Source organism: Pyrgilauda ruficollis, unplaced genomic scaffold (genome assembly GCF_017590135.1).
Source record: "Pyrgilauda ruficollis isolate IOZ18807 unplaced genomic scaffold, ASM1759013v1 scaffold105, whole genome shotgun sequence".
NCBI classification, from domain to species: Eukaryota; Metazoa; Chordata; class Aves; order Passeriformes; family Passeridae; genus Pyrgilauda; species Pyrgilauda ruficollis.
This window is the reverse complement of record NW_024508656.1, coordinates 1681438-1705553: the sequence shown is the minus strand read 5'-3', so window position 1 is coordinate 1705553 and position 24116 is coordinate 1681438. Positions and strand designations below refer to the sequence as shown.

General features: G+C 61.6%; 2 protein-coding genes across 5 annotated transcripts; one reads left to right on the top strand and one right to left on the bottom strand.

The window, feature by feature from the left end:
• The first annotated feature begins 405 nt into the window (after positions 1-405).
• Positions 406-2636, top strand: LOC121354930 (proteinase-activated receptor 3-like). Its single transcript, XM_041470011.1, has 2 exons — positions 406-601; positions 1495-2636. Exons 1-2 carry the CDS (start codon positions 505-507, stop codon positions 2556-2558), a joined length of 1161 nt encoding a protein of 386 aa, XP_041325945.1. The 5' UTR covers positions 406-504; the 3' UTR covers positions 2559-2636.
• Positions 2637-2769: 133 nt separating this feature from the next.
• Positions 2770-22889, bottom strand: ARAP3 (ArfGAP with RhoGAP domain, ankyrin repeat and PH domain 3). Of its 4 annotated transcripts, none has more exons than XM_041469879.1 (34): positions 22738-22889; positions 20033-21124; positions 19380-19438; positions 19018-19091; positions 18536-18606; positions 14815-15084; positions 14397-14466; positions 13856-13976; positions 13477-13664; positions 12608-12714; positions 12304-12503; positions 12067-12152; positions 11701-11883; positions 11327-11489; positions 10884-11015; positions 10655-10811; positions 10409-10511; positions 10007-10205; positions 9854-9917; positions 8861-9024; positions 8506-8718; positions 8260-8365; positions 7641-7788; positions 7393-7461; positions 7027-7101; positions 6801-6915; positions 6513-6641; positions 6209-6342; positions 5985-6067; positions 5743-5778; positions 5147-5210; positions 4916-5053; positions 4597-4635; positions 2770-3948 (listed from the first exon to the last, which is right to left on the bottom strand). In XM_041469879.1, exons 2-34 carry the CDS (start codon positions 21082-21084, stop codon positions 3382-3384), a joined length of 5379 nt encoding a protein of 1792 aa, XP_041325813.1. In that variant the 5' UTR covers positions 21085-21124; positions 22738-22889; the 3' UTR covers positions 2770-3381. The 4 variants fall into 4 exon arrangements, with proteins under 4 accessions (XP_041325813.1, XP_041325831.1, XP_041325822.1 ...); XM_041469897.1 differs by having other exon boundaries at positions 20039-21124; XM_041469888.1 differs by lacking the exon at positions 22738-22889 and adding an exon at positions 21275-21481.
• Positions 22890-24116: the final 1227 nt, after the last annotated feature.

The following is a 24116-nucleotide window of genomic DNA, read 5'->3' as shown; positions in this document are numbered from 1 at the left end:
GGCCCATCTACACCAAGCTGTGACACCAGCATGTCAGCCTGACCCCAGTGGTGGGTCCTGGCAGGGCTGGGCAGGCAGGATGCCCAGTGCCCTGGAGTGCTGCAGTGGGGCAGGGCCACATGTCACCCGGCTGGGAACCCGCTGCCACCTTCCTGTCCCACACACGGGGCACAAACAGCTCCATTTCCCGCTGTGGTTCTCCCGGCTGCCTCCAGCTGCCTCTTGCCGCTTCCTCCTCCCCACGGTCGTGTGCGGTCGTGTGACGGCAGCTGGAAATTTCGCTCCCTCGGTGGCGTGCCTCAGGTGCTCAGATGGTGACAACTGACAGTCACCCCACGCCTCAGTCTGGCTGCCACACCGCAGGGTTGTGGGCAGGATGCTGGTGTGACGTGGTGGAGACAAAGGGGGGTGTCAGCAGAGAAAGGGACGGGTGACAGCCCTGCCGTGTCACCAGCCCTGTGCCATTTGTGCAGACCTGGCTGGCACAGTGGTCACTCCACAGAGATGTCCTGGCGGCTGCTGTCACCTGCATCTGCTGCTACTTGTGTCACCCTCCTGATCAGCTGTGCCTGGCTTGGCTCTGCCGCCCAACCCTCCTCAGGTAAGTGTCTCAGTGGATCTGGGGGTGATGGGGTAGGGCAGGGACACCTCACTGGGACACCCCAATATCACATCCCGTGACACTTGGAGGTGATGGCTAGGTGACATGGGGAGAGTTTGGGGCCCTGCTCTGCTGCCTTCCCTCAGCGTCCACATTGAGGATCTGAGTGAAGACGTGAAACCCAGCCAGCATTTTCCCTTTTGGCAGCAAAATTCGGATTACTGCTCTTGTAACCTGAATTTTCCATCCTCTGGATGTGGAGAGGGGGCAGAGGTTGTGGGAGACGCGTTGGATGCAACCAAAGCCCCCCGGGGTAGGGTGTTCTGGGGACCATCAGGACAGAAATTCTGCAGCTGGGAATGACGTGCAGAGACAGAGACTGTCTGGGTGTTGTTTTTTTTTTTTTTTTTTGAGCAAGCCAGAAAAGGGATTTGATCCTGGGTTGTTTCTCTGGTGTCCTGGGGCCTTCCTGTTCTTCGCTTTAGTTCTTTGCACACAGTGAAAAACCCCTGACCACAGGAGATGAGGCGATGTCTCCGGCTGTGGCGGGGAGCGGAGTTGGGGACATGGCTGGGACTATCCCAGCCCCGTGCTGCCCTCCTGACCCCGTTGTGCCAAGCTGGGTAGGACAAGGGACATCGGCAGCAGCAGGGCTGTGGAGCAGAGCCCGTCCGGGCTCAGAGCAGGGCACCCAGCTGGGCTGGCACCGCTGCGGTGCTGGCTGGCACAGAGTGGGGCACAGCTCTGCAGGGTGAGGGCAGCAGGGTGTTGGGGGCTCCCTGCCGTGGGACAGGGAGATGCCACCTCCTGTGTTTAGTGGTGGCTCTGCAGGGAGGTGACAGCTCCTGCCCTCGGCTGAGCCCAATGCCTTGTGTCCTCTTGTGTCCCCACAGTGCCCAAGAAAGGGCGAGCCCTGCTCCCCCTCACTCCCCAGGAGAAGAACGTGTGCTCCCAGGCCTCCGAGGAAGATTTTCTCAACAGCACCCTCAGCACCCGCCTCCTGCCTGCCCTCTACTCCGCGGTCCTGCTGGTGGGGCTGCCAGCCAATGCTCTGGCCTGCTGGGTCCTGGCCACCAACTTCAGGAGATGCTCCAGCACCATCTTCCTGCTCAACCTGGCTGGGGCCGACCTGCTCTTTGTCCTCTTGCTGCCCTTCAAGATCTCCTACCACCTCCTGGGCAACCACTGGCCCTTTGGGGACTACCTGTGCCGTGCCATGGTGGCCTTCTTCTACGGAAACATGTACAGCTCCATCTTCTTCCTCACCTGCATCGGCCTGGAGCGCTACATCTCCGTGGCACACCCGTTCCTGTGGAAGGGCTCCAGTTGGATGAGAGGCAAAGTGGGCATCTGTGTGGGCATCTGGCTGCTGGTGGGGCTGGGCATGAGCCCTCTGCTTTTGCGCTCCCACACACACCATATCTCCAGGCTGAACATCACGACGTGCCACGATGTGCTAGAAAAGGACACCCAAATGTTCTTTGGCTACTATTTCCTGTTCCTGGTGGGGCTGGGCTTTGGCCTGCCCTTCGTGCTCATGATCATCTCCTACAGCTGCATCCTGGCGCGGCTGCTGGCCAAGGGAGGGAGCCACGCACAGGTGGTGCGTGTCCTGGCCCTGGTCCTCCTGGTGTTCATCCTCTGCTTCACGCCCAGCAATGTGATGCTCTTCATCCACCACCTGCTGGAGCCCACGGGCTGCAACAACGGCACCTACATCTCCTACACCCTGGCCCTGGTGCTCAGCGCCTGCAACAACTGCTTTGATCCCTTCATTTACTTCTATGTCTCCCGGGATTTTCGGGGCTGGGTCCGGGATGCAGGAGGCCGCTGCCTGCAGAGGCTCGAGGCCTCATCAGGGAGGTCCACGGAGAAGACAGCCCTGCCCCTGAGGTCCAGTGAGCAGAGCCAGGGCTGCCAGGCTGTGTCCCCCTGCCCTGGGGATGGGGGAGCCTGAAGCATGCTCCCCACGAAGAGCTGGCAAAAGACTTGGGCAAAAAATCCCACCTGGATCGGAGGTTCACAAGGATTTTGCCTGTTTTGCCCCCCCCGATGAACTAGCATTGCCCAATCCCATGGGACCCTCAGCTGGGTGCCTGGCAGCCTGATCTCCTCACCTGCCAGACCCTGGCATCCCTCACCGCTCCTCCTGCAGTGACCAAACCCTCCAGAGTACAAATAAACCTTTATTTCTCCCTGCCAGTAGCAGGAATAGGTACAAACACCCTCGCTGAGGAGGGGCTGTCCTCCATCGCCAGGACTAACACCAGGCACACATGGCCAGCCCTGCTCCTGCTGCTCCCCCTTTCCCCCCAAAATATGCCACAGTGGATGCAAGAAGGGAAGGGGGGATGGCTTGGGTGTCCTGGCCCTGCCCCGCAGGCCCAGTGCTGGAGGGGACATGCTGTGTTTCCCCGTGCTGGCAGGCACCCCATGCCCCCTGCCTGGCACGGTGCCATGCTGCCAAAACATGCGGGCACCGCGTTCCTGCTTTCATTTCCCCTTTACTTGTGTCCCTCGGTGCTGGGCTCGATGACAGATGTGCCACCCATGAGCAAGGGCACGGGTGGCAGCAGTCCCGGCCCTCCCACGAGGGGGTACCACGGCCCAACATCCTGGTCGCCACTTGTCCCTTCGATTCCCCATCCCAGCCTGGCTCTGGGATGAGGAGGAGGAGCAGGGTGGGGGGTTCCATGATGTGGGAGTGTGGGGTACCCATCATTGCTGCCACCGGGCACGACTTGACCCCCAGGTCGGTGGGCACCCCTTTGGCACAGCGATCACGTCACGGGCTGGCCAGGCCCCGCGGGTTGGCCATCGCTCTTCTTGAGGATGACACTGCTGAGCTCCTGCATCAGTTTGTCACTGATGGGTGAGGGAGGCTGCAAGCTCCTCTTCCTGGGCAGCTCCAGGGAGGTCTCTGCAGTGGAACTGCTCTCTGGGGTGGCTGCCTGCTCCCAGTCCCTGCCCAGCGCCAGGGAAGGCTCCACGTTCCTCTCCAGAGAGGACGTTTTGGTGGGTCTGAGCCCTGGGCTTGGAGCTTTGTTGCTCTCCAGGTTCAAACCCCTTTCGAGAGACACAGCTTTGGTGACAGAGGGACCTGTCACTTTGTGGGCTGGGCTGGCGGGCAGTGAGGAGCGCAGGGCGGTGCCTGGGGGCTCCTCGGGGAACGGGGACGGCTTCTTGGACCTGTCCACGGGGGGCACGGCCGCCAGCTCTGCCAGCAGCCCCTGCCCCAGGTCCAGCGCCGCCAGCTCGGGGAAGTTCCCCACTTCCTCGTAGACAGGATCAGTGTCTGCCTCCTTCTCCTGCTGCTCCTCCAGGGAGTCCTGGTGGATCTTCATGGGCTGGGGAGGGCAGGGGGCAGGGTGAGGGGCACTGCCCACACAGCTCAGCTGTACCCCTCTGTCCCCCCTCACCCTGCCCTCCCTGCTCTGCTGGGGATCCTCGTCCCTCACCATGGGGCCGATACCTGCAGGGGACCCGCCCTCCACCAGGTCCCTCGGCTCAGGCACTGCTGCCCTTTCTTCCCCATGGCTGAGGAAGGGGCAGTTTTGGTCCCTGCCTGGGCATGGTCCATGCCACCAGCCCAGCACCCCTTGGCAGAGCGTTCCGGGGTGGGGCGGGCAGGTGGATCCCATGCAGAGCACAGAGCCAGGTGAGATGAAGTTCAGCCCAGTGGCCATTTTGGAAATAACCTACTGACAAGGCACACCTAAACCTCTTTCCTCACTTTGCTGCCATTGATGCCCTACAGGCAACATGTGCCCAACAGCAGAGGCTCTGGGAACTGGGCTGGACTGGTGTGCTCTTGCTTGCCCACACTGGGACCGTGCAGGGACCCACATCCCCAGGCAGGGAACACGCAGAGCAGTGGGCACCCCCTCGTCTGCCACACAAGGTGGGCACATCTCTGAGTGCCCGTGGGATGCTGCAGATGAGCCCTGGCACAGTGCAAAGCCAGCAGCAGGTGCTCCAGGTGTGCAGGTACTTACAAAGAACATGGACAAAGTCCTTCGCGTGTGCAGGCGGCGCTAGAAACAGAGGAGACGGACAGGGGTGAGCACGGAGAGCGCGGAGCAGGGCCACGGCTGCCTGGGCAGGCAGGGGAGGGGCAGAGGGTGCAGGAGCCTGCGGGCACGGAGAGCTGCCACGGACAGGGGCACGGACACAAGCATGGCACACAGCACACACAGCACCCATCGGTGCGCCAGCCTCTCCAACCCTGCAGTGGGCACGGGGTCCTGGGGCGGGTACAAGGACCAGGATGGGTACAGGAGCACCTGTGGGCAGGGGGCGATGCAGGGGCTTTACCAGGGTCTGGTTGGCAGAGAGCATGGTGGCATCAGTGCTGTCCCCGTGCAGAGGCACCAGCGGCATTGTCCCAAATTTCTGCTTGGCGAGGTCGGAGGAGGAGCGCCGGCGCAGGACCACGGGGCGCAGGTCGTCGTGCTGTGCACAGGGGCAGGGTGGGTACGGGGGTCACACCCTGCCAGCCCCCTCCCAGCCCTGCCCAGGTGGGTGGCACCACCAGCCTGCACCCACCTGAGCCTTGAGGATGCTGGTGGTCCAGTCCCACAGCTCAGCCTGCCCCGAGCACACCAGGTACCTGCAGAGCAAATAGTGGAGGAGCTGCCAGGGAGTGGGGGCCATGTCCCCTTGTCACCTTGTGGCTTGAGAACCTTGAGGCTCTCAGGTTCATCTATACCCCACAGGGCCATATCTCTGAAAATCTCTAGTGGGGCCCATGTCCCCTTGTCACCTTGTCTGTGAGCCTGAGGCTCTCAGGTTCATCTATACCCCACAGGGCCATATCTCTGAAAATCTCTACATGCCCAAATTGCTACTTTAGGGCAAGGTGGGAGCTTTTCACAGATTTTTGGGCACCCAGCACTATCCAGGCACGCTGCGGTGTGTGGGGAGGCAGGAAGGCTGTGTGGTAGGGATGTGGGTGGCCCCTGGAGCCTGGCTGCCATCCTGTGTCAGGGACAATGTGGTTCCACTGCTCTGCCTCTCAATAGCCCCAGCTCTGCCCTGACTCCAGGGCCTTGTACCACTGTCCCTGGCTGTCCCACTCCCACTAAAACTGAGGACAGATCTTGACCTCCCCCAGCCCCAGGATGGCAGGGGAAGGTACTCACAGCTGCTGCTTGTCCAGGGTCAGTGTGAAACCCCACCTGGAAAGGAACACAAGGCTGTAGGGCAGCACTGCCAAGCTCAGACACAGCCTGGGGTCTGTGGGCAGTGGGCAGAGGGCTGAGCTCGCCCCCCGGGCACAGGCTTTGGGTCCAGGTGTACTCCAGCAGCTGGGCTTGGGTGCCAGGAGCAGGCACTGAGGGATGGATATCTGCCCCAGTGCCACAGCTGGGAAGGTCCCACTTACTGAGCTGGTGGCTTTAGCTTCTTCCTAATGCCCATGTAAACCTTGGCTGCATCCAGGGGCCACTCACGCTCTGGCTTGGCACTCTGGGAAAGGACATCCAGTAGGTCAGCCTGGCTTGATGCCAGCCTCCCTGCCAGGAGAACAGCCGCCACTGTGCTGCTGCTGTCCCCAGGCTCCTCCTCCCATCCCCGGGGCTGAGGTCTATCCCACGGCATCCCCCCTACCCTCTTCTCCTTGAGCAGCAACAGCCTCCTGTCCCGGATGACGAAGTAACGCTCCTGAAACTTGTTCCCCAGCAGCTTGGGGGGCTCCTCCCGGCATTTCAGCAGCCCACACTTGGGGGTCTCACGCTTGGCACCTGCCCAGTGTGGGGACATAAGGGTCAGGGGGCTGGCAGGGTGGGATTGCAGGGGAATCCCACTGTGGGTCTCAGTGATGTGCCCCTGAGGGCTGCAAGGGGAAGCTCAGGCAGAGCTGTCCCCCTCTGGGGACACCCTGAGGGGCTGGGTCCCTTTGTGCTCGCCTCACCTGTGAAGAGACAGCTGCCCTCGCCGATGGGCACCTTCCTCACCAGCAGGTATGCAGCGCTGGGCTCCGGGAGCTTGCACCACTGCAAGGCCTGCTCCAGCACCTTCTCCTTGGGGTGCAGGGGCCGCTCTGGGGACACAGGGACACTCTCACTACTGTGTCCCCTTTCCTGTGCCAGTTCCTGTCCCCTGTGCCACCACCAAAAAGCCATCCCCTGTCCCCCACACCTGCCCCTCACCAGCCTGGCCATGGCAGAAGCATCCCCCTGGGCGATCCCCCCATGCTCACCCAGCTCCCCGTTCTCCAGCGCCTCGAAGGTCAGCCAGATGTCCAGGCTGGCGGCCACGTTGCGCATCTCCAGCACATGATTGGTCAGTTCCTCTGCTGTCATCGTGGGGGACACCTGGGGCCGGACACAAGGGGAGCTGCAGCGGGTGGTGCAGGATGGGTCCCGGGGCGCCAGGAGCTGCCTCCCTCCCCACGTGCTCTGGCACAGCCCTGCTTTGGGACTCACCTTCAGGGTGACGCAGCAGTCGGGCACCTTCTGCTCCAGGTACACCTCGATGATGAGGTCCCCTGCCTGGGAGAGCTGCAGGGAGAGCAGGTAGCATTGGTGAGATGTTGGTGTGGGTGCTGAGCACATCCCACCTTCCCAGGGCTGGAGATGGTGTCCTGGGAAACTGGGGCTGTTCCTCCCCCAGGCAGGAGCCTCAGGGTGATGGGGACAGGGGAGATAAGAGGGGCAGTATCCTTTCCCAAATGTGGATATGGGACAGTGGGTACCCAGGGCGGGCAGCTGGGAATATCTCCATCCTCCAGCCAGTTCCCCCAGCCCAGGGGTCCCTGATGTGGTGGGGGCCAACAAGCACATTCCCAGTACCTGGGTGTCCTTCCAAGTGGTGATCAGGCTGTTCTCCAGATCCATCTGAGATACTTGATCCTCATCAATCTGCCAGAGGAAGGGTGACAGGGTCAGTGTGGAGTGGGATCCACCATGGAGTGGGATCTGGCTTCAGGATACAGGGCCAGGGTGGAGGGATGCAGGGGGAGGCAGAGGTGGGCGCTATGGGGGGATCCAAGGGGTCTGGATCAGACTCAGCATGGAGGGGGCTGCAGGCCCCTGCTTACATTGAAGATGCTGACATAGTTGTCGATGAGATCTTCCATCACCTTGACCTCGTGCTCCCCTTTGCCGTCAGTCTGGAAGAGGCTGGGTGCGAAGAGCAGCGACAGGTTCTTGGTGCTCATCTGGTTGAGGTCTGCACATTTCTGCACCCTGGCACAAGGAGCACAGAAGTGAGGAGGTGGTCCCGCTCAGGGTGGGGTTTCAGCCCCAGCCACCCTCCTTTGCCTCATATAAACAGCTTGGATGTCCCCAGCCCCTCAGCAGTGGGAACTTTCAACTGGGCAGTTCCTGTTTTGAGAACTCTCTGACATCAAACCAGACAATGGCACTACCTCAGGCTCTGACTCACAATGGGAATTGAGTGTTTTCTGGTTTTTTGGGGCACTGGATGACATTTACATCCTACAGGGTGGTGTCCCCTACTCCCAAACCTCCTGTTGCTCCCCCTTGCTGCAGGATGACTTTGGGAATGTCCAAGATGTCCCAGCACCAGCTGTGTGGGTGGAGCAGGGCATGGGCCCTCCCTGTCTCTTAAGGACAGGAGCCAGCACTCCCTGGGCAGCAGGGAGACCGCACAGGGCTGGCTGGGCCTGGGGACCCTGACTGAGGGGCCCCACTGACCGGTAGAGGTGCCCGATGAGCGCAGCCAGGGTCTTGTGGTTGAGGCGAGGCAGGCGGTGGATGAGCTCCTTGTACCGCTCCAAGCGCTGCGGCTTCGAGGAGATCTCTGGAGGGAGGAAAATCAGATCCTGGCTGAACCCAGCAGATCCAGAGGTGACACGGCACCAAGGCTGGCACCAGGAACCTTCCAGAGGAACGCTGACTCCAGGGAACCCAGCATGGAGCAGGGCTGGGTGAAGGAGGTACCTGCAGCCTCCTTCCACTGGGGGTGCAGCTCCAGGGTGAAGATGGGATCTTCCAGCTCCCGGAAGAACCTCTTCAGCACGTCAGTGACATCCTCGATGAAGTTGTCGCTGATGCGCAGCTTGACGTTGCGAGCGTCCCGCCGGAACTCCTCCATCAGTACCTTGATCCGGGACTTGGCTCCGTTCTTGCGGTAAATCCCCTCGTGCCGCAGCCCTGGGACAGGGACACGAGGTCACAGGGGCCGGATCCTGCTCAGAGAATCCCTCATGGAGCTGGTGGCCCCGCAGCAGTGCCTCCCGCCTGGATCTGCTGGCCACCCCAAGGTGTTGGAGGGTGCTGGGGGTGCTGGGCTCACCGTACTGGGTGATGAAGGCGATGCAGGAGTCCACGATGATGGGGATGTCCCCCCGGCTCAGCTGCTGGTCCCTCAGAGCGTTGCCCCGGCCCCCTGCCGATGCCTGGATGTCACCGTACCACGCTGCCGAGTCCGCCCGCGACAAGCCCTGCAGGTAAAACGTCCTGAGAACAACAAGGGCAGAAAAGAGGGAATGAGGGTTGTCCCAGGGGCAGGTTATCCCTCCTGCCTGTGACAGGGAGCGAGGGCCAGCCAGGCTGAGCTGAGGGACCCTCTACCCCACCAAAACACCTCTGCAAGGCTCTCGGTCACAGCCCTGCTGTCCCTGTAAATTCCCCACCAAGGATTTAGGATCAGCATCGGCATGATCCCAAATCATGGGATTCCCACAGGGTTCACCTCTGTGGGAACCCTGGCTACCGAGAATTTTAGAATTTCTGTGCTGACAGGCACTGACCCCCAAGAGAACACTGCATTGACCTGAGGCCATGGAGAAGGCTTCCATAATGGAATGATAGAACTGGGATTGTAGGTGTGAAGTTTAAATAGAAGTGTGTAATATCACACAGTGGAAATCTTAGAGTTTAACCTTTTAGAATATAGTAATATATATAAAGCAAGATGGAGGTTTTAGGGCAGAGGCTGGTCCTTCTTCACCTTCTTCTCCATGGGCTTGGGTGGTTTTGTGTAATTGGATACAAAAGTCCACACTGCGGGCCACGGGTGGTTGGTTATTTGGTTAAAAGTAAAATAAATTAGGTGTCATTTCTTAATTGGATAGTTTATCCTTAAAAGGTCTTGTAGAGAGAGAGACAGGACTCCATTTTTAGTTTGTTAGAGTGAAAGGCTGTAGAACTCAGGGTTTGTGAGACTGTAACATAGATAACAAATAATAAACATCCGAGTCCCAACACATCCCGAAGTCCCTTTGCCCTGGGCAGCAAGCCGAGGTTGCTTGGCTCATTCCCCATCATCCCCACGGCCAGGACTCACCTCCCCATCTCCACCAGGACCAGCAGCTCCTTCTTCTCCGGGGTGTCAGTGGGGGGAACCAGACCTGCATTGGGGTGAGAAGCTGAGCGGGCAGAGCCACGCGGGGCCACCCTGCAGAGCCTGTCCCGGGCCCTGTGAGCTCACGGCACTCACTGAGCTCCTGCAGCCGCCGCAGGTTGATGCTGTCCTCGGCCCCGTCCTCCTCGGCGGGGCAGATGAAGAGGTGGCTTTTCTGCAGGATGAAGAAGGCCCGCTGCCAGCGCTCGGGGTTCAGCATGCACTTGTAGCGCAGCTGGCCCACGCGCTGGAACTCGTAGCCCAGCAGGCAGTGACAGCTCACGGGGGTGAACCACTGTGGGATGGAACAGGAGATGAGCGGGGTGAAGACACCTCCGAGGGCTGACCCCCATGAGGATGGGGGCAGCTCACCAGGTAGGCTAAGAGCCCTGGAAAGGGAGGAGAGTGCTTCCCACAGTGCATGAAGAGCATGGGGAGCTGTGAGGAATCACAGTAGGGAAGCAGGGACAGTCTGGGGACACGCTGGGGCTGGCTCACCTTGCCGATGGCACTGGCCCAGGCTTGCAGTGTTTCGGGCCCGTCAGTTCCCAGCTGCTGCACTTTTTCCCCCGTGAGGAAGAGCTCAAGGGTGAAGCGAAACCTGCAGAGGATGAACTAGCCATGAGGGCAAATCTGTCCCTGCCCCCAGAGCCAGAGCAGCAACTGCACCAAGCAAGGAGCCCAGCCCTGCTGTCTGTGTGCCCCCAGCTTTCTGGGCATGACTGGGGGCACAGCCAGGGGTACCTTTCAGTAGGGCCAGGGCTGGTCAGTGTCTGGTGGGCTCTGTTGACCCCCAGGGAGATGAGATCTCCGCTGTCAATGTGGCCCAGGGGCTCAGTGCATTTCTCAGTCTCAAAGAAGAGCAGGGCTCTCTCCAAGGAGCACCACGTGCGCTGGAAGTCTGCAGGAACAGGGGGTCAGTGGCACTGGGGTGGACACCCTCTGGCTGCCCTCCCACTCTGCCCACACACACCCTCTTTGCACTTCCGCGCCCCTGGGAGCTTCGGGGGCGCTGTGGCCCGGTACAGGTACCCGCTGTGTGTCACTGGCTGGGTGATCTCGTTGTAGACGCCCTCTGGACCTGGGTCCCGTGCGTGGGGGCTCCCTGTGGGACACAGTACAGAGGGTTGGGGGGACAGCAGGCACCCACCAAATTGTGGGTACCAGAGGGAGATCCCCCTCATGCAGGTATAGGCAACGGGGTGTGCAGGCATGGGGTTCTCTGAAAAGGGACTCCAGAGGAACCCGCTAATCAGAGATTCCAGAGGAATCCTTCAACAGGGCAGGTCCCCCAGGGAGCCACACACCTGACACCCTGAGTGTCCCCAGCCTTGGGCCGTGCTAGGAGGGGCAGGGCCAGCAGCAAACAGGAATTTTCTCCACCACAGCTAGATGGGGCTCAAGGGTCCTCTTTACCTGAAAGGTTCCTGCGCCTTTTGCTCTCTGGTCCCCACCAAAGGTCGGCCCCCGGGGCCGCCTCACTGGCAGCAGGATCAGAGGCCAGAGCAGCCTCCGAGGATGAGAAGAACTGCAGGATGGTCTTGAGCAGGGCTGGTCCTGCCACTGCAGAGCACAGGGCCTGGAGTGAAACAGGCACATTTAGAGACCCTGCCCTGGCTCATGGAGACCCCAGCTCCCTCCCAGGGCTGCTCCAAGGCATCCAAACCAGGGCACAACCTCCCAAAATCTGCCTGGCATGAGGGAGTGAGCACACGCAGCCAGGCAGGAGTTGCTGGGAGCCACCCCAGAGCTCCTGGTCTGAGGTGCCAGCACCTGGAGGTGTCCCTTACCTGGAGCACCTCCTCCTGAGTGGCGTAGTGGGGGTGGGGCAGGCGGTACCGTCCCTCCCGGTACTTGCGGGTGATGAATTCCCGTCTCTGCTCGGCGCCGCTGTCCGGGGTGATGGCCTCGGTGGCGGGGAGCCGAGCGGCCCAGAACCGGTTGGCTCGGTCATTTCCCAGCACGATGAAGAGCTGTGGGAGAGTCCCATGGTCATGGTGAGCTCCGGGGTCAGCAGGAGGAGCAGGATTCCCAATGTTCCTGCATCCTGAGGGAGACCATGGGGCTGCTGCGCTGCCAGGAGCAGCCTGGCCCCTGAGCACACCATGTCTGAGTGCCTCACCTGCACAATTTCATTGCACCCCCGAGTGCCTCACCTGCACAATTTCGTTGGACCAGACGCTGGTGTCCAGCTTCAGGCTTTGCACCTTGGAAATGTTGGAACCCAGACTGCGGTGCTGCCCTGCAAGGAGCAGGAGAGTCAGCACCCCCACCTGCTGGGGAACTGAGCCCCAAATTATGCCCACACCCCAGGCAGCACCATGCCTGCCCAGGCCAGGCCAGCCCAGCCCACACCCCGAGGATGCCCCTGTGCCTCCCAGGAGTTTTCTCACCTGCACACTGCTTGCAGATGACCACACACAGGTTGATGGATGCCCAGTCAGGACTCTGAGCCCAGCAATCAGCACAGTATTTGTTGGCTTTGTTGGACCAGATCTTCTCTGCCACCTCGTAGTCATAGAGCATCTCAGCGATGGCCTCCTGCAGCGCCTCCATCCACTCCCGCTTCTCTCGCTCCGACTCTGCCACGAAGCTGGGAAAACCAGCCCAGCTGGAGCTCAGGGGGCTGCAGCCACCAGCACCCAGTCCAGCTCCAGGCTGCTCCTCCCTGCTCATCCCCCTCGGATGCCAGCATACCTGAACGTTTTGGAGGGGGTGATGAGCTCGAAGCCGCGGCTCTTGGCCTCGCGGATGGTGGAGCCGCGCATCTCGATGAAGCACATGGCAATGCCCATTTTGAAGAACTGCAATTCAGGGTGACAGGGCTCTTGGTTCTGCTGGGCACCACCCTGGGCATGCCTGTGGTGTTGGGGCTGCAGCCACGGCACCCCCAGCATCCCATCCCTGCTTTGCCCAGACAAGCCCCTGCCGCTCTCTCAGCCACGTCTCATCTGCCATAAAGCACCCTGAAAATACCTTCAAATGAAAGGCAGCTTCTGCCCACAGCCCCTGAAATGTGGCTACCCAGGTCCCTTTCTTCTGGGGATTCGAGTCAGGGACACTCATAAAACAAACATCAACCTGACCCAACTCCTCAGAGCTGATGCTGCTTAGTGCACATCAGGCACCTGGAAGTGAGGTGATGGAAATAAAAATGGGGGTGCTAAGAAAATTCAGCAGGAAGGAAGTGAGGTGTTCTGTGGGCAGCAGCAGCAGCATGGGAGGTGACAGAGACCAGCTGTCACTGTGAGTGCCCCTTGCAGCAGGTGTGTTTGCTGCTGATTCCATGGCCATTGATCCAGCTGCCCTGGGATGGGTTGGGATGCCTGGTGTGACCAAGACCAAAATGCCTGGTGGAGATGATGATGATTTGGTGACAGTGAGAAGACTGGGAGGGGGGTCCACTCCTGTTACCCATCACTGCTGCCCTGAGCAGGATCTCCAGCTTCTTGCTCTGCCATTCCCTTTTTCCTGCCCACCCATTTCCTCTTTGCTCTCCCTTTGGCACCAGCCCTGGCTCAGCTCCCTCCATCCCTCTCATCCCAGGTGGGGGTCGGGGCACAAACCTGCTCACTCTTGTACAGCCACATCTCAGGCAGGCTCAGGGCCGCGAAAACCTTGGACTTCTGGCCCTTCAGCTCCAGGGTTCCTGACTTCTGGCAGTGGGCAGTGTTGGCAGGCCGGGGCCGGGACCCCACCAGGCGCTGCTCCATCACCTTCTTCTGCAGCGTGGAGCACCACTCATTCCTCTGGGCTGGGGACCAGGCATGAGGGAGCAGGGCTGAGCCCTTCCCAACAGCCCTGGCATGGAGCAGAGCACCCAGAAGGCAGGCAGGGGATGTTTTGGGGATAGGGTCAGAGCTACCTGCGGGATGCTCTGCCTGGAGAAGGGAGGCAGGGATGGTTCCTTAGGGCTGGTGGGCCCTGGCTCAGGTTTTCACTCACCCTCGTTCTCAGCGCGGAAGACAAAGATCCGATGGCTGGTGATGACCTGGAACTTGTTGTCCTTGGTGGAACGAGCCATTTCAATCACAGACAGTGGGATCACTCCTTTGGGATAGGGCTCCTGGAATGAGCCCCAGGTGGAGTTACCCCCTTTGCCCTTCCCCCAGGGCACCTCTATGACCTGGCACATCCTCCACATCCCCTGGGTGCTCTGCTGGTGCTGCCTCACAGCACAGCCTGCGGGCACCAGCAGCCAGATGGGTGCTGGGGATTCAGGAAGGGGTGGATCTATGGCTGGGACCCTGTTTCCAGCAGGACCTCCCCTTTCCTGCTCTCTGTTGGCAGAGGGACCCTTGCTATCCTGGGCTCCCTAAGGCTGAGGCTGTGCTGGGAGCCTGCCAGGGATCAGCTGCTCCACCCTGGTTATGGCAGAGCACTGCTGGCTCCTTCCAGAAGGACAAGAGGCCAAGGGGATGTGGCAGCTGCCCAGGTGGTGTCAAGGTTCAGCCTCCCCACCCTGCCCCACTGTGCCCCGTGGTACCTTCTCACTGCTGAAGTACATCAGGTTCTTCCCATCGAAACGGACGTAGCGCCTCTGGAAGACATAGTTCCTGTTGGGGTGGTAGAAAAGCTGTTGGGAAGGGGATGATTGCCCCTCATAGACCCTTCCTCCTCCCAGGCACAGCTGCACAGAGGGTCTTGCAGCACAGCTGCGGCACCCAAGAGGTTCCTCTTCCAAGGGGAGCACAGTGACCAGAGCAACCACCTCGCCTTGCCCAAGGGGGCTTTACCTACGGGGGCTGCCCCATCCCTAGAAGTGCTCCAGGCCAGTTGAATGGGGTTTGGAGCAAGCAGGGATAGTGCAAGGTGTCCCTGTCCATGGCATGGTGTGGAATGAGATGATCTTAAGGTCTCTCCCAACCCAAAGCCTGCTGTGGTTCCACGCCTGCCCCACGTACCCCTGTGGGGACAGCTTGTCCAGCCAGCCGCTGAGCATGGTGGGCCGGGGCTCGGACAGCGACGTGAAGCTGGCGTATGGGGAGATGGTGAGGTCGTCCAGGAGCTCGTCGGGGTACAGGTGGGCGGGCAGGCTGAACGGGGCGCCCTCGGCGCGCGGCGCCTCCACGGTGGAATATCCCTCGGTGTCGTTGTGGGCGATGCGCTCGATGAGCCGGCTCCGGCTCTCCTCGTCCTCGCTCCGGCCCTCGCTGCTGCACTCGCTGCTCGTCCTGCGGCAGAAGGGGCTGGGAGGGAGCTGGGCAGCACAGCACGGTCCTGGGCAATGCCACCCTGTCTGGGGACGGCACTGCTCCTGGCCTCAGCCTGACCCATGTGGGGCACCCGGGGATGTTGGGGTTTGCATCTCTGGGAGTGCTCAGGAGCCCCGTGGCCACCAGCAGCCTGTGGCTCAGCCAGTCCTACGTGATGGCCCTAAGGCTGGGGCTTCCCTGCTTTGGGGAATGTCACAGGGGTCACCACCACATGTCTCCAAACCCCTGGCATCACCTCCTTCCCCCTTCACAGGCAGCGAAACAAAACCAGGCAGATCCCCAATCCTAAATCCTGCTCTCTGCTGCACACCCACCCCAGCTGCTCCCTCCCACTGCCCCTCCAACATTCCCAGCACTGTGAAACTCCTGCCGTGACACCTTTGTGCCTGCTGGGCTGGTGGAACTCCTGCATCCACCTCCTTTCCTTGGGAAGCCATGCCAAACCCCCAGCCAGCCCTGCTGGGGTGCTCCAGCCCATAACAATAAAAGGAAATTATAAAAATAAACTGCAAAGCCTGCCCCTTCCCATCAGCCCTCTCAGCCAGGCATTTTTCTTTCCCTGGAAAGGAAATGTGCTGGAAAATGTCTGACAGTCCCAGGAGCTCACAGGGGGCCTGCCCAGGTGCAATGGTGATGAGCAGGAAGACAGTGGTCGCAACTGGGACACCCCAGCACCCATAGGAGAGCATCCATGCCAAATTCCCCTGAGGAATCCAATGCCAGGGCAAAGAGAAGGCTCCTAAAAAGGCAACAAGGATGATCCAAGACTTGTCCCAGCTTCTGTCTGAGGAACACCTAGCAAACTCGGCATTTCCAGGAGACAGGGTGGGTGATGGGGCGGGGTCATGAGGAGAAATGAGAGGACTCTCTTGGCCATCACTGCTTCAGCCTCAGGAGCTGGGTGACATCAGACAAAGAAAGGAGCAAGGTGCAGAAGCACGTGGGAGAGGAGCAGGTGAGCTGTGGGAATCCTCCTTGGAGATGGAGACATTTTTGGAGAACAGAATGTGAGAAAGTGTCTCCAGTGTAAGTTCATGAGAAGCTTCAGGACAAGAAGGACCCCAAACACTCCTAAACTCTCCCAACACTTGGATTTGGGCACTGCCTCATCCTAGGACAGGCCCTGGACAGGCACCTTCTGAGGCCATGGGACATCAGATATCCCTGATCTACGTGGGACAGGAGCATCCCAAAATCTGCCAGGAAAGGTGCTGGGCTGGAGCCATCCCAGCTGGGGTCTGCTCAGAGAAGTGGGGTAGTGTCGGGCTGAGGAGAGGATGGAGAGGGAAAACTGCCTGTGTGGCTCCAGGAAAGACAAGAAACGGCCCTGGCTGGCCTCGAGGCTCAGAGCACAAGGAAAATCGCTGTTTAATTAGCACAACAGAGCCTTGGCAGGGTGACTCATCTGGCTGGAATCCCAGCCTTGTCTGCAGATGCTTCAGGAAGGACTGGACAGGGAACGGTGTGGCTGGAGGACTCTTGAGTCACAGGCAGACAGCAGCCTTGAGTGCCAGGGTTGAGTGGGAGGCAGAGCCACGGAATGGGTCAGGGCAAGAGAAAAACAGGAAAAATCCATGGCAGCCCCTTCGTGAGCTGGGACTTACAGTCAATGAAGCTGTAAAGAGACAGAGGGCACTGAGCATCTGGCAGGGGCAAGCAAAGCCCACCCACGATGCCTGGTGAGTCTGAGCCAGTCCCCTGAGCTCCATGGGGTGACCAGGACACTGCTGTGCCACCTCTCTGATCTGCTGAGACCGATGGCTGCAGCAGGGCCCCAGCATTTCAGGGGGCTGAGCATCACCAGCGTGGATGCAGGTGCTCAGACTCAGCCAGGTAAATCCCACCTGCTGCAGCCTCAGAGACCCAGCTCACAGTTTGCAGGAATTTTACATTCCTTTTCCTCTTTCTGAGGATATTTTCTTGCTGGTGAGGGGTTCTGCTCACCCCTGACACTCCACTGCCACACCCCAAGCCAGAGAGTGGCGTGGGCCAGACAAAGCTCCCCAAGGACAGGCAAGAGCAGTTATTGCCACAGGTAGGAAAAGGGCCAGAAGGGCCTCTCTGAATTTTGGGACTGGGAAATATTTCCCATGACAAGTGGATTGGTGGGCTGCAGAGGACACCTGGTCATTCCCAGTGACACAAGGATGAGGACTGGAGAAACACCAGGGCTGCAGGGGGGGGCCGGGTCAGGAGGTCCCACAGAGGCAGCAGAGCTGGGGCCAGGGCTGGCCAGCAGCTCCCCAGCAGCTGAGCAGGATCCCACAGCTCTGTTCCAGTGAATGTGGGGGGACCAGTGCGGCTGGGGTGGGAGGAAAGCGCTGGAGCAGCTGGATGATGGAGTCTGTGAGCACTCTGCAAAAGGTTCTCAGAGCTTTTCTGTCTCCTGTTCCACTCTCCACACCCCAGCCCTGCTTGGGCTGGGAGAAAAAGCCTGTGAACTGCTGTCCCTGACACGGCTGATGGTCACATCCTGCCTCTTCTCAGCAAGGCCAGCTGCAAAATGCCACAGCTGCGAGTGCCTGGCCAGTTCCCTTGGGATGTTCTGGATCCCAACTCCCTGGAAGCCACTGGATGCAGACAGGTCAGTGCCCAGCTCCTCTCTGAGCTGATCCAGAGGCTCCACAGGAGATTTCAGTATTTCTGTTTACAAAACTGCAGTTCTCAGGTATTTGAAGTTCCCCATCCGTGGCTGTGATCTGTGCCACATGCTCAGGTGCCACCGTGGTGCCACACACCCAGGGCACAAGAGGCACAGGGAGTGTCCCCACACTGGGCAGAAAGGCAGGACATGGACATGCACTGGCCACAGCAGGGCTGAAGGCCACAGAGCTGCAGCTCACCTCCTCCTCTCTAAGCAACACAGGAAAAGGAACCCTCCCCATCTGAAATGGGAAGAGCAGCTTTCCTTCCTCTTTCTGAGATGCTATCAGGAGTTATGGAAAGTACATTTCAAAAGTGTTTTAAAGGTGCCCCTCACAATTTCACTGTCCACCACCACAGAGTGACTGAGCAGCAGATGCTGATCTGATGCTGCTGGGGCCTTCAGGGATTGCACAGCCCCTAATCCGGAGCTTGGAGCCAGCTAATTTCTGAGTAATCCCCATTTCCCATGGTGTTTCCCCATTCCCAGGTTCCTCTGGATGTACAGGTGTGCAGTGCCACTGGTGCTGCCCCAGCTGTGCCCTCAGAAATCTCTTGCCAAGCACTGTCCCCCAAGGGCCACCCACCAGCAGAGCTCCTTCTCATCTCCAAACCCGTCAGCTCGTCTGCTGACATCATCCCAGAGGCTCCTGATCAGCTCTGCCGTGGGGTAAAACCCCCATCCCCTCTCAGGCTGTCCCCAGGGCTGTGCCCTGTCCCCTGACACCCAGCCCAGCCCCTGTGGCCCCGAGGAGCTGATCCCTACCTGCAGCCTTCCCGCTCCAGCTCCAGCTCGGACACGGCCTCGTAGCTCTGCTCAGAGGAGATGCCAACACCCTGGGAAGTGAGAATGGTCACATCTCCCGTCCCCTGTGCCCTGTCCAGACCCCCTGAGCCTGCCTGGCCCACAGTGCAGGGGCTCAGCCTGTGACCCTAACCCAAAATCACAGAATCTCCTGAGCTGGAAGGGACACATCCAGTCCAGCTCCTGGCCCTGCACAGACCCACAACAATCCCCCCTGTCCATCCCTGGCAGCGCTGTCCAAAGGCTCCTGGAGCTCTGGCAGCCCCGGGCCGTGCCCATTCCCAGGGCAGCCTGGGCAGTGCCAGCACCCTCTGGGGGGAGAACCTTCCCTAGGCACTGCCGGGCTCTGTGGCCTCACCAGCTGCAGCTCCCAACTCTGCAGCAGCTGGTGGGATGCAGAGTGACAGCAAGGGACAGCCACCACCCCCACAGTGTCCCCTCACCTTTGGCTCCCGGGGCAGGGCCGCATGGCCAAAGACGGTCTCGCTGTAGGGGGTGATGGGCGGATCATTCCCCTCTGTGGGCAGAGAGGGGAGGGAAAGGCATCAGTGGTGAGGAGGACGAGAGCAGCCAGGACTCCCAGCCCTTGAGAGGGACCCCCTAGCCCACCACAGTGCCCCCCAACACCCAGGGCGTGTGACACAGTGACACAGGTGGGGCTGAGCTCTGCCTGGAATGGATCACCCCGGTCCCTGAGCAAGCAGGAGCAGGGGCAGGGCCGGAGGACAGGCAGGGGGTGTGGGTGATCCCCTCTCCCCCTTCCCGGGGACACTGGAGGTCCCTGCTGTGCCCCGAGGGCTCTCACCTGGCTTGCCGGTGGGTCTCTGTGGGATGGGGGGCAGGGCCCCGCCGGGCCAGCCAGGACTGCAGGAAAACAGGACAGGGTTACTGTGGCTGCACTGGACTCTGTGCTGTCCGGTCTGGCTGGGCAGGAACTGCTGGACGCTGCTCCCGAGCCTGGCTTTGTCCCCTGGAATGTGCAGCATCCCCTCCCTGCTCCCGGTGCCCTCCTTTCTCCCTTCTCTTCCCACCCCTGGCACTGCTGGGATGTTTTCTGGGGCTGTGGGGCATTTCCCACCGCAGCATCTCACCCCTCTGACATCTCCCACCTCGTTCCTAGCAGGAGGCAGCCCCAGAACTTCACTCAGCCACCCCCTCAGCATGCTGGGGACCCCCAGCCCTGCTGGCAGAGGGACAGAGAAAGGGCAGCAGCCCCTCCCTGCATCCAGAAGGAGCCATCGGGGGCCCAGGGCCGTCCTGTCATCTCCGAGGGATCCCAGCTGCCGTACCAGAGCTCCGGGAAGGCACGGGCAGGGTGGTGACAGGGGCTCGTCAGCACCTGGAGGCAGGCAGGGCCAGCTCTGGGGTGGGTCCCGAGGCTGAGGGGCTCTCTGGACCCTCCTCTTTGCCTGCTCTGGCCCCCTGGGCTCCCAGGGCTGAGAGAAAACATCGGCTTACTCAGACCTGTCCTCCGGCCGGGCGTGCTCCTGCGGGGACGGAGCGGGGGGCTGAGGGACCCCCTCCCCCCGGGGCCCGTCCTCCCCTCCCGGCTCCTCCGCGGGCGCTGCCGGGCGCTCGAGTCCTTCGTAGATGACGTTGGACACCATCTCCAGCCGGGGCTGCCCCGGGCCCGGCTGCGACGAGGCTGCCCTGGGGCACGGCGAGGGCTCTCTCCTGGCCGGGGCGGCGCTGGGGCCGGGGAGACCTTCCTGGGCACTGCCAGGGCTGGGCTCGGCTGCCAGGCCCCTGTGTCTGTGCCGCGGGGGGACGCACGGGACGGACGGGGGGCATTTCTCCGGTGTCTCCAGGGCTTGTCCGTGACTCGGGGACGGCCGTGTCTCCTCCCGAGCGCTGTCCCGCCCTCGCAGCCGGGACGCTATCGCACCCATGGCCACGGCTGCCCCTGGAGCAGCGCCGGGCTCCGGGCTCTCCAAATCCGTGGAGCTCTCCCCCGGCACAAACCCCTCTAGTACCACAAAGGCTGCTGGTGCCCTCTCGCTGCCCGGGCCGTGCGCTGGCACCGTGGAGCGTGCCGGGGGCACGGGCACTAATCCCTGCTCCGGCTTTGAGCGAGGGAAAACCGTCCTCGGCTTGGGAACCGGCTTCAGGGCGGGAGGAGCAGCGTCCTTGTCTCCAGGAGGTGCCTGGCTGGGCACGGTGACACGCTGCTGCGTCCCAAAGGCGTCACTGGTCCCTCCCGGCTCTGCTCTCATGGCATCCTTGCCCTCCTGGGGGGCATCCAGCACCTCCGTGCCTCGGGAACGCGTGTCTCCTGCCACAGGTCTGCCCCGGGATTGGCTCAGCATCCGCGTCTGCTGCGCCAGGGTGAGGATGCGCTTGCGGTGCCCGGTGGCGGTGATGCCGATCTGCTGCAGGTGGTGGCTGTCCAGCAAGGTGGCATCTCTGGCCACATGGTATCCGTGCTGCTTGAAGACATCCCGGTACCTCTCCAAGTGGATGGTGGCCAGCCAGTCTGCAATATCCGAGTCAGGGCCGCACGGGGAGCTCATGGCCCTGGGGTGCCTCCGGGACGGATGCTCAGCCCATCATCTGTGCGAGGAGGGGAGAGAAGGGCTGAGGAGGCGGCAGGAAGGGAAGGGGGTGGGTTCAGCTGCCGTGAAGGGCGCGGACACCGCGAGTGGAAGCGCGGGATGCTCCCGGAGGTCCCCACACCTCGCTGCTGTTCCCGCAGCCGCTTACCTCCCAGCTCCGGGAGCCGGCATCCTGTTGTTCCCCAGCCCCAGCCTCTGCAGCGCTCCCCGAGGCTGCCGGAGCCGGATCCTGGCCCCGCTTTGTCGGCGGGGCCGTGACCCGAGCCCGGGCAGGAACCGAGGCTCCGGGGGCTCACGGGAGCGGGCGGTGGGGCAGATGCGAGCGCCGGGACGCGCCGGGCTCCGCAGGGCCGGCGGGCGGGCAGAGCCGCGCAGCCGCGGGGGTGTCCCGGGCAGATAACGGGGGGAGCGGCGGGGCCCTCCCAGGGGACGATGAGCTCCTGTGCCGGCCAGCTCGGGGAGGGCTCTGCGGCCGGAAGGGCCAGACCATAATCTCTCTCTCTCACTGCTGGCGAGGGCATGGGAGAGGTCAGCATGACTCACGGGCAAACAGAGGGGGGACAGCCTCCCACCCACCCACCCACCCCCGGCCGGGCCGGACCCCCTCTGCCAGGCCCGCACATCGCCGCGAAGGCACGGCCAGGCTCGGCTGCCACCAGGGACGCTCAGCCCGAGATGATTCGCCAGCACAGCCCGGGACAGAGCCTGCTGAGGGCCTTTTTCCCATGAATCACGCAGCTCCGCACTAAACCATCTGTGCTGACTGTGCTGCCACTGGGTCTTTTTCCAGTTCCTCCATTTCCCTCTATTGTTCGGCGCAGGCTTCCTTCCTGCTGCCTGCACGCTCCCACGCATCCCCTGCCCCCTCCCGCAGCAGCCGCGTCCCAAAGGCGGCCCGGGAGAGCCGGGCTGAGCCCCCGTGCCCAGCACGGGCACAGCCCCGCTGCCCAGCCCCGCCTGCCCAGGCAAGGGCTGCGTGGGTGCCAGGGGGAAGTGCCCTGGGAGGCTGCGGTGTCCCCGCGAGCACGTGGGGGACGCTGTCAGCGAGGAGGAGGGACAGCCACAGCAGGGGCTGGGACACGGGAGCAGGACAGGGGGACAGGGCGGCTGTCAGGCTGTGTAGGACCGACAGAAAAGGCAGGGCAGGGCAGCGATGTCCCACACAGAAAAGACAGGGCAGCGATGTCCCACAGCGATGTGGGCTGGGTGTCTGTGCCCCAGGGTTAGAGGGCTGGGGCCACATCTGACCAGCAGCTGGGGCCGAAATGGGGCAATTTTCCTTTTTTTCATGCCTGTATCGCCCTGAGGGATCTGCAGCTGGCTCTGCCCTGTGCCTGCCCTGCCTGGGGCTTCTCCACTGAGGAGATGGCTCCTGAGACCTCCCCGTTCCTGGGGCTCTGGGGCCATGCCGGGCACCATGTTGTGGTGTGGCCCTTTGGGGCAGTGCAGGGCATGGGCAGTGACACTTGACAGGCAGGTGGGCACCATCCCTATGCCTAAAATCCCACGCCCAGCTGGCACAGTGAGCATGGACTGTCCCAGTCCTGGCCCTTCCCCACTGTCCCCAAATCTGTCCCATCCATCTCCTGCCACCCCGCGGTTGTCCCTCACCTCTGGCAGCCCCCCGGGGCCGGTCCGGCAGAGCAGCACGGTGGCAGTGTCCTGTGGGCTCCGGGGCCACCCCGCTCCAGGTTCCAGGGGGATGCCAAGGCAGTCCCGTGCAGGAACTGCTGCGGGCTCCACAGCACCCAGCCTGCACCTCCCACTGCCGGTCCCTCCTCCAGGCCAGCCCTCTGGTCCCCATCCCTGTCCCACCCTCTGTCCTGTCCCTTCCCAAGTGTGACGCTGCCCCGGCTGTGCTGGGTCCTGTCCCTCAGCCAGGCTTTGCCTTCCTTGGGACCAAACTGAGGAAAACAGGCTAAAATATTCATGCTGATGTGGGGAATGGGAGGGCTGGCACCTGGGGGGCTGCGTGGGTGAAATTTTGGGAAGATCAAAACCTTTGTGCTGTGGGGGTGCCGGGAATGCAGCACCTCATCCCACTTCTGGTGCCCCGTGGGCAGGGTATGTGGAGAGAGCTGAGGGGCAGGATGACAGCAGGGGCTGGCGTGGAAGAGGGACACTCAATGGGATTCTGTGCTGCAAGGAGCCTGAGCTTTCAGCACAGTCTGGCCCAGCTGCTTTTAACACAACACCTCTTGCAAGAGCCCCAGGGCTGGCCGTTGGTCCAGCTCAGCTCTTGCCCAACCTTGAGGGTGTCAAGGCTGATATCTCACTCCTGATGCCGTGGCTGATAACCTCTCCCTGCCCTGTGAGGGCCCAGAGCTGAGCACTCCCTTGCTCCATCTCCAGCAGGTCCTTCCCCACCCCAGCAGTGCCCCCAAGGCCATTGTGGGGTGGTGTGGGAGTGCCACCCTATAAACCCCCTGCAGTTCAGGGGGGAGGGCACTCAGCACAGGCTGCTGCTGCAAAGCAGAAGCAGAATTCAGCACGAGCCTGGCAAGGCTTTTGCCTTCCTCCCCTTTCCCCAGCAGCTGCTCCAGCAGGGAGTGACACATCCCCCGGGCACGAGTGACCCCATGGACCCCTTTGTGGGTGGGGTGTGGAGACCCTCGGGGTGCAAGGGACCTCAGGGTGTGCTGGGACCCTGTGGCCCTGCAGGGCAGACCGTGCCATCCCCCTGCCTTGCAGAGGAAGCTGTTGGGCCCTGCTATTCTTGGGAAGGCTGCTGAGGTCTGTGGTGTGGCTGGGAGGGACAGAGCACAGATCTGTCACCATCTCTGTCCTGCTGTGCTGCAGTGAGCGCAGACTGGCACCTGTAGCACCTGCACAGACAGAACCCCGGGCAGGGTCAGGCTGCAAGGATCCACAGTGGTCCAAACTCTGGTCCAAACTCGCTGCTCAGAAAGCAGTGCTTTTGGAAGCCCTCAGAACCTGCTGCTGGGAGCAGTGCTCCTCGCTGATGCCAGGAAGGCAGGGATGGACAGCAG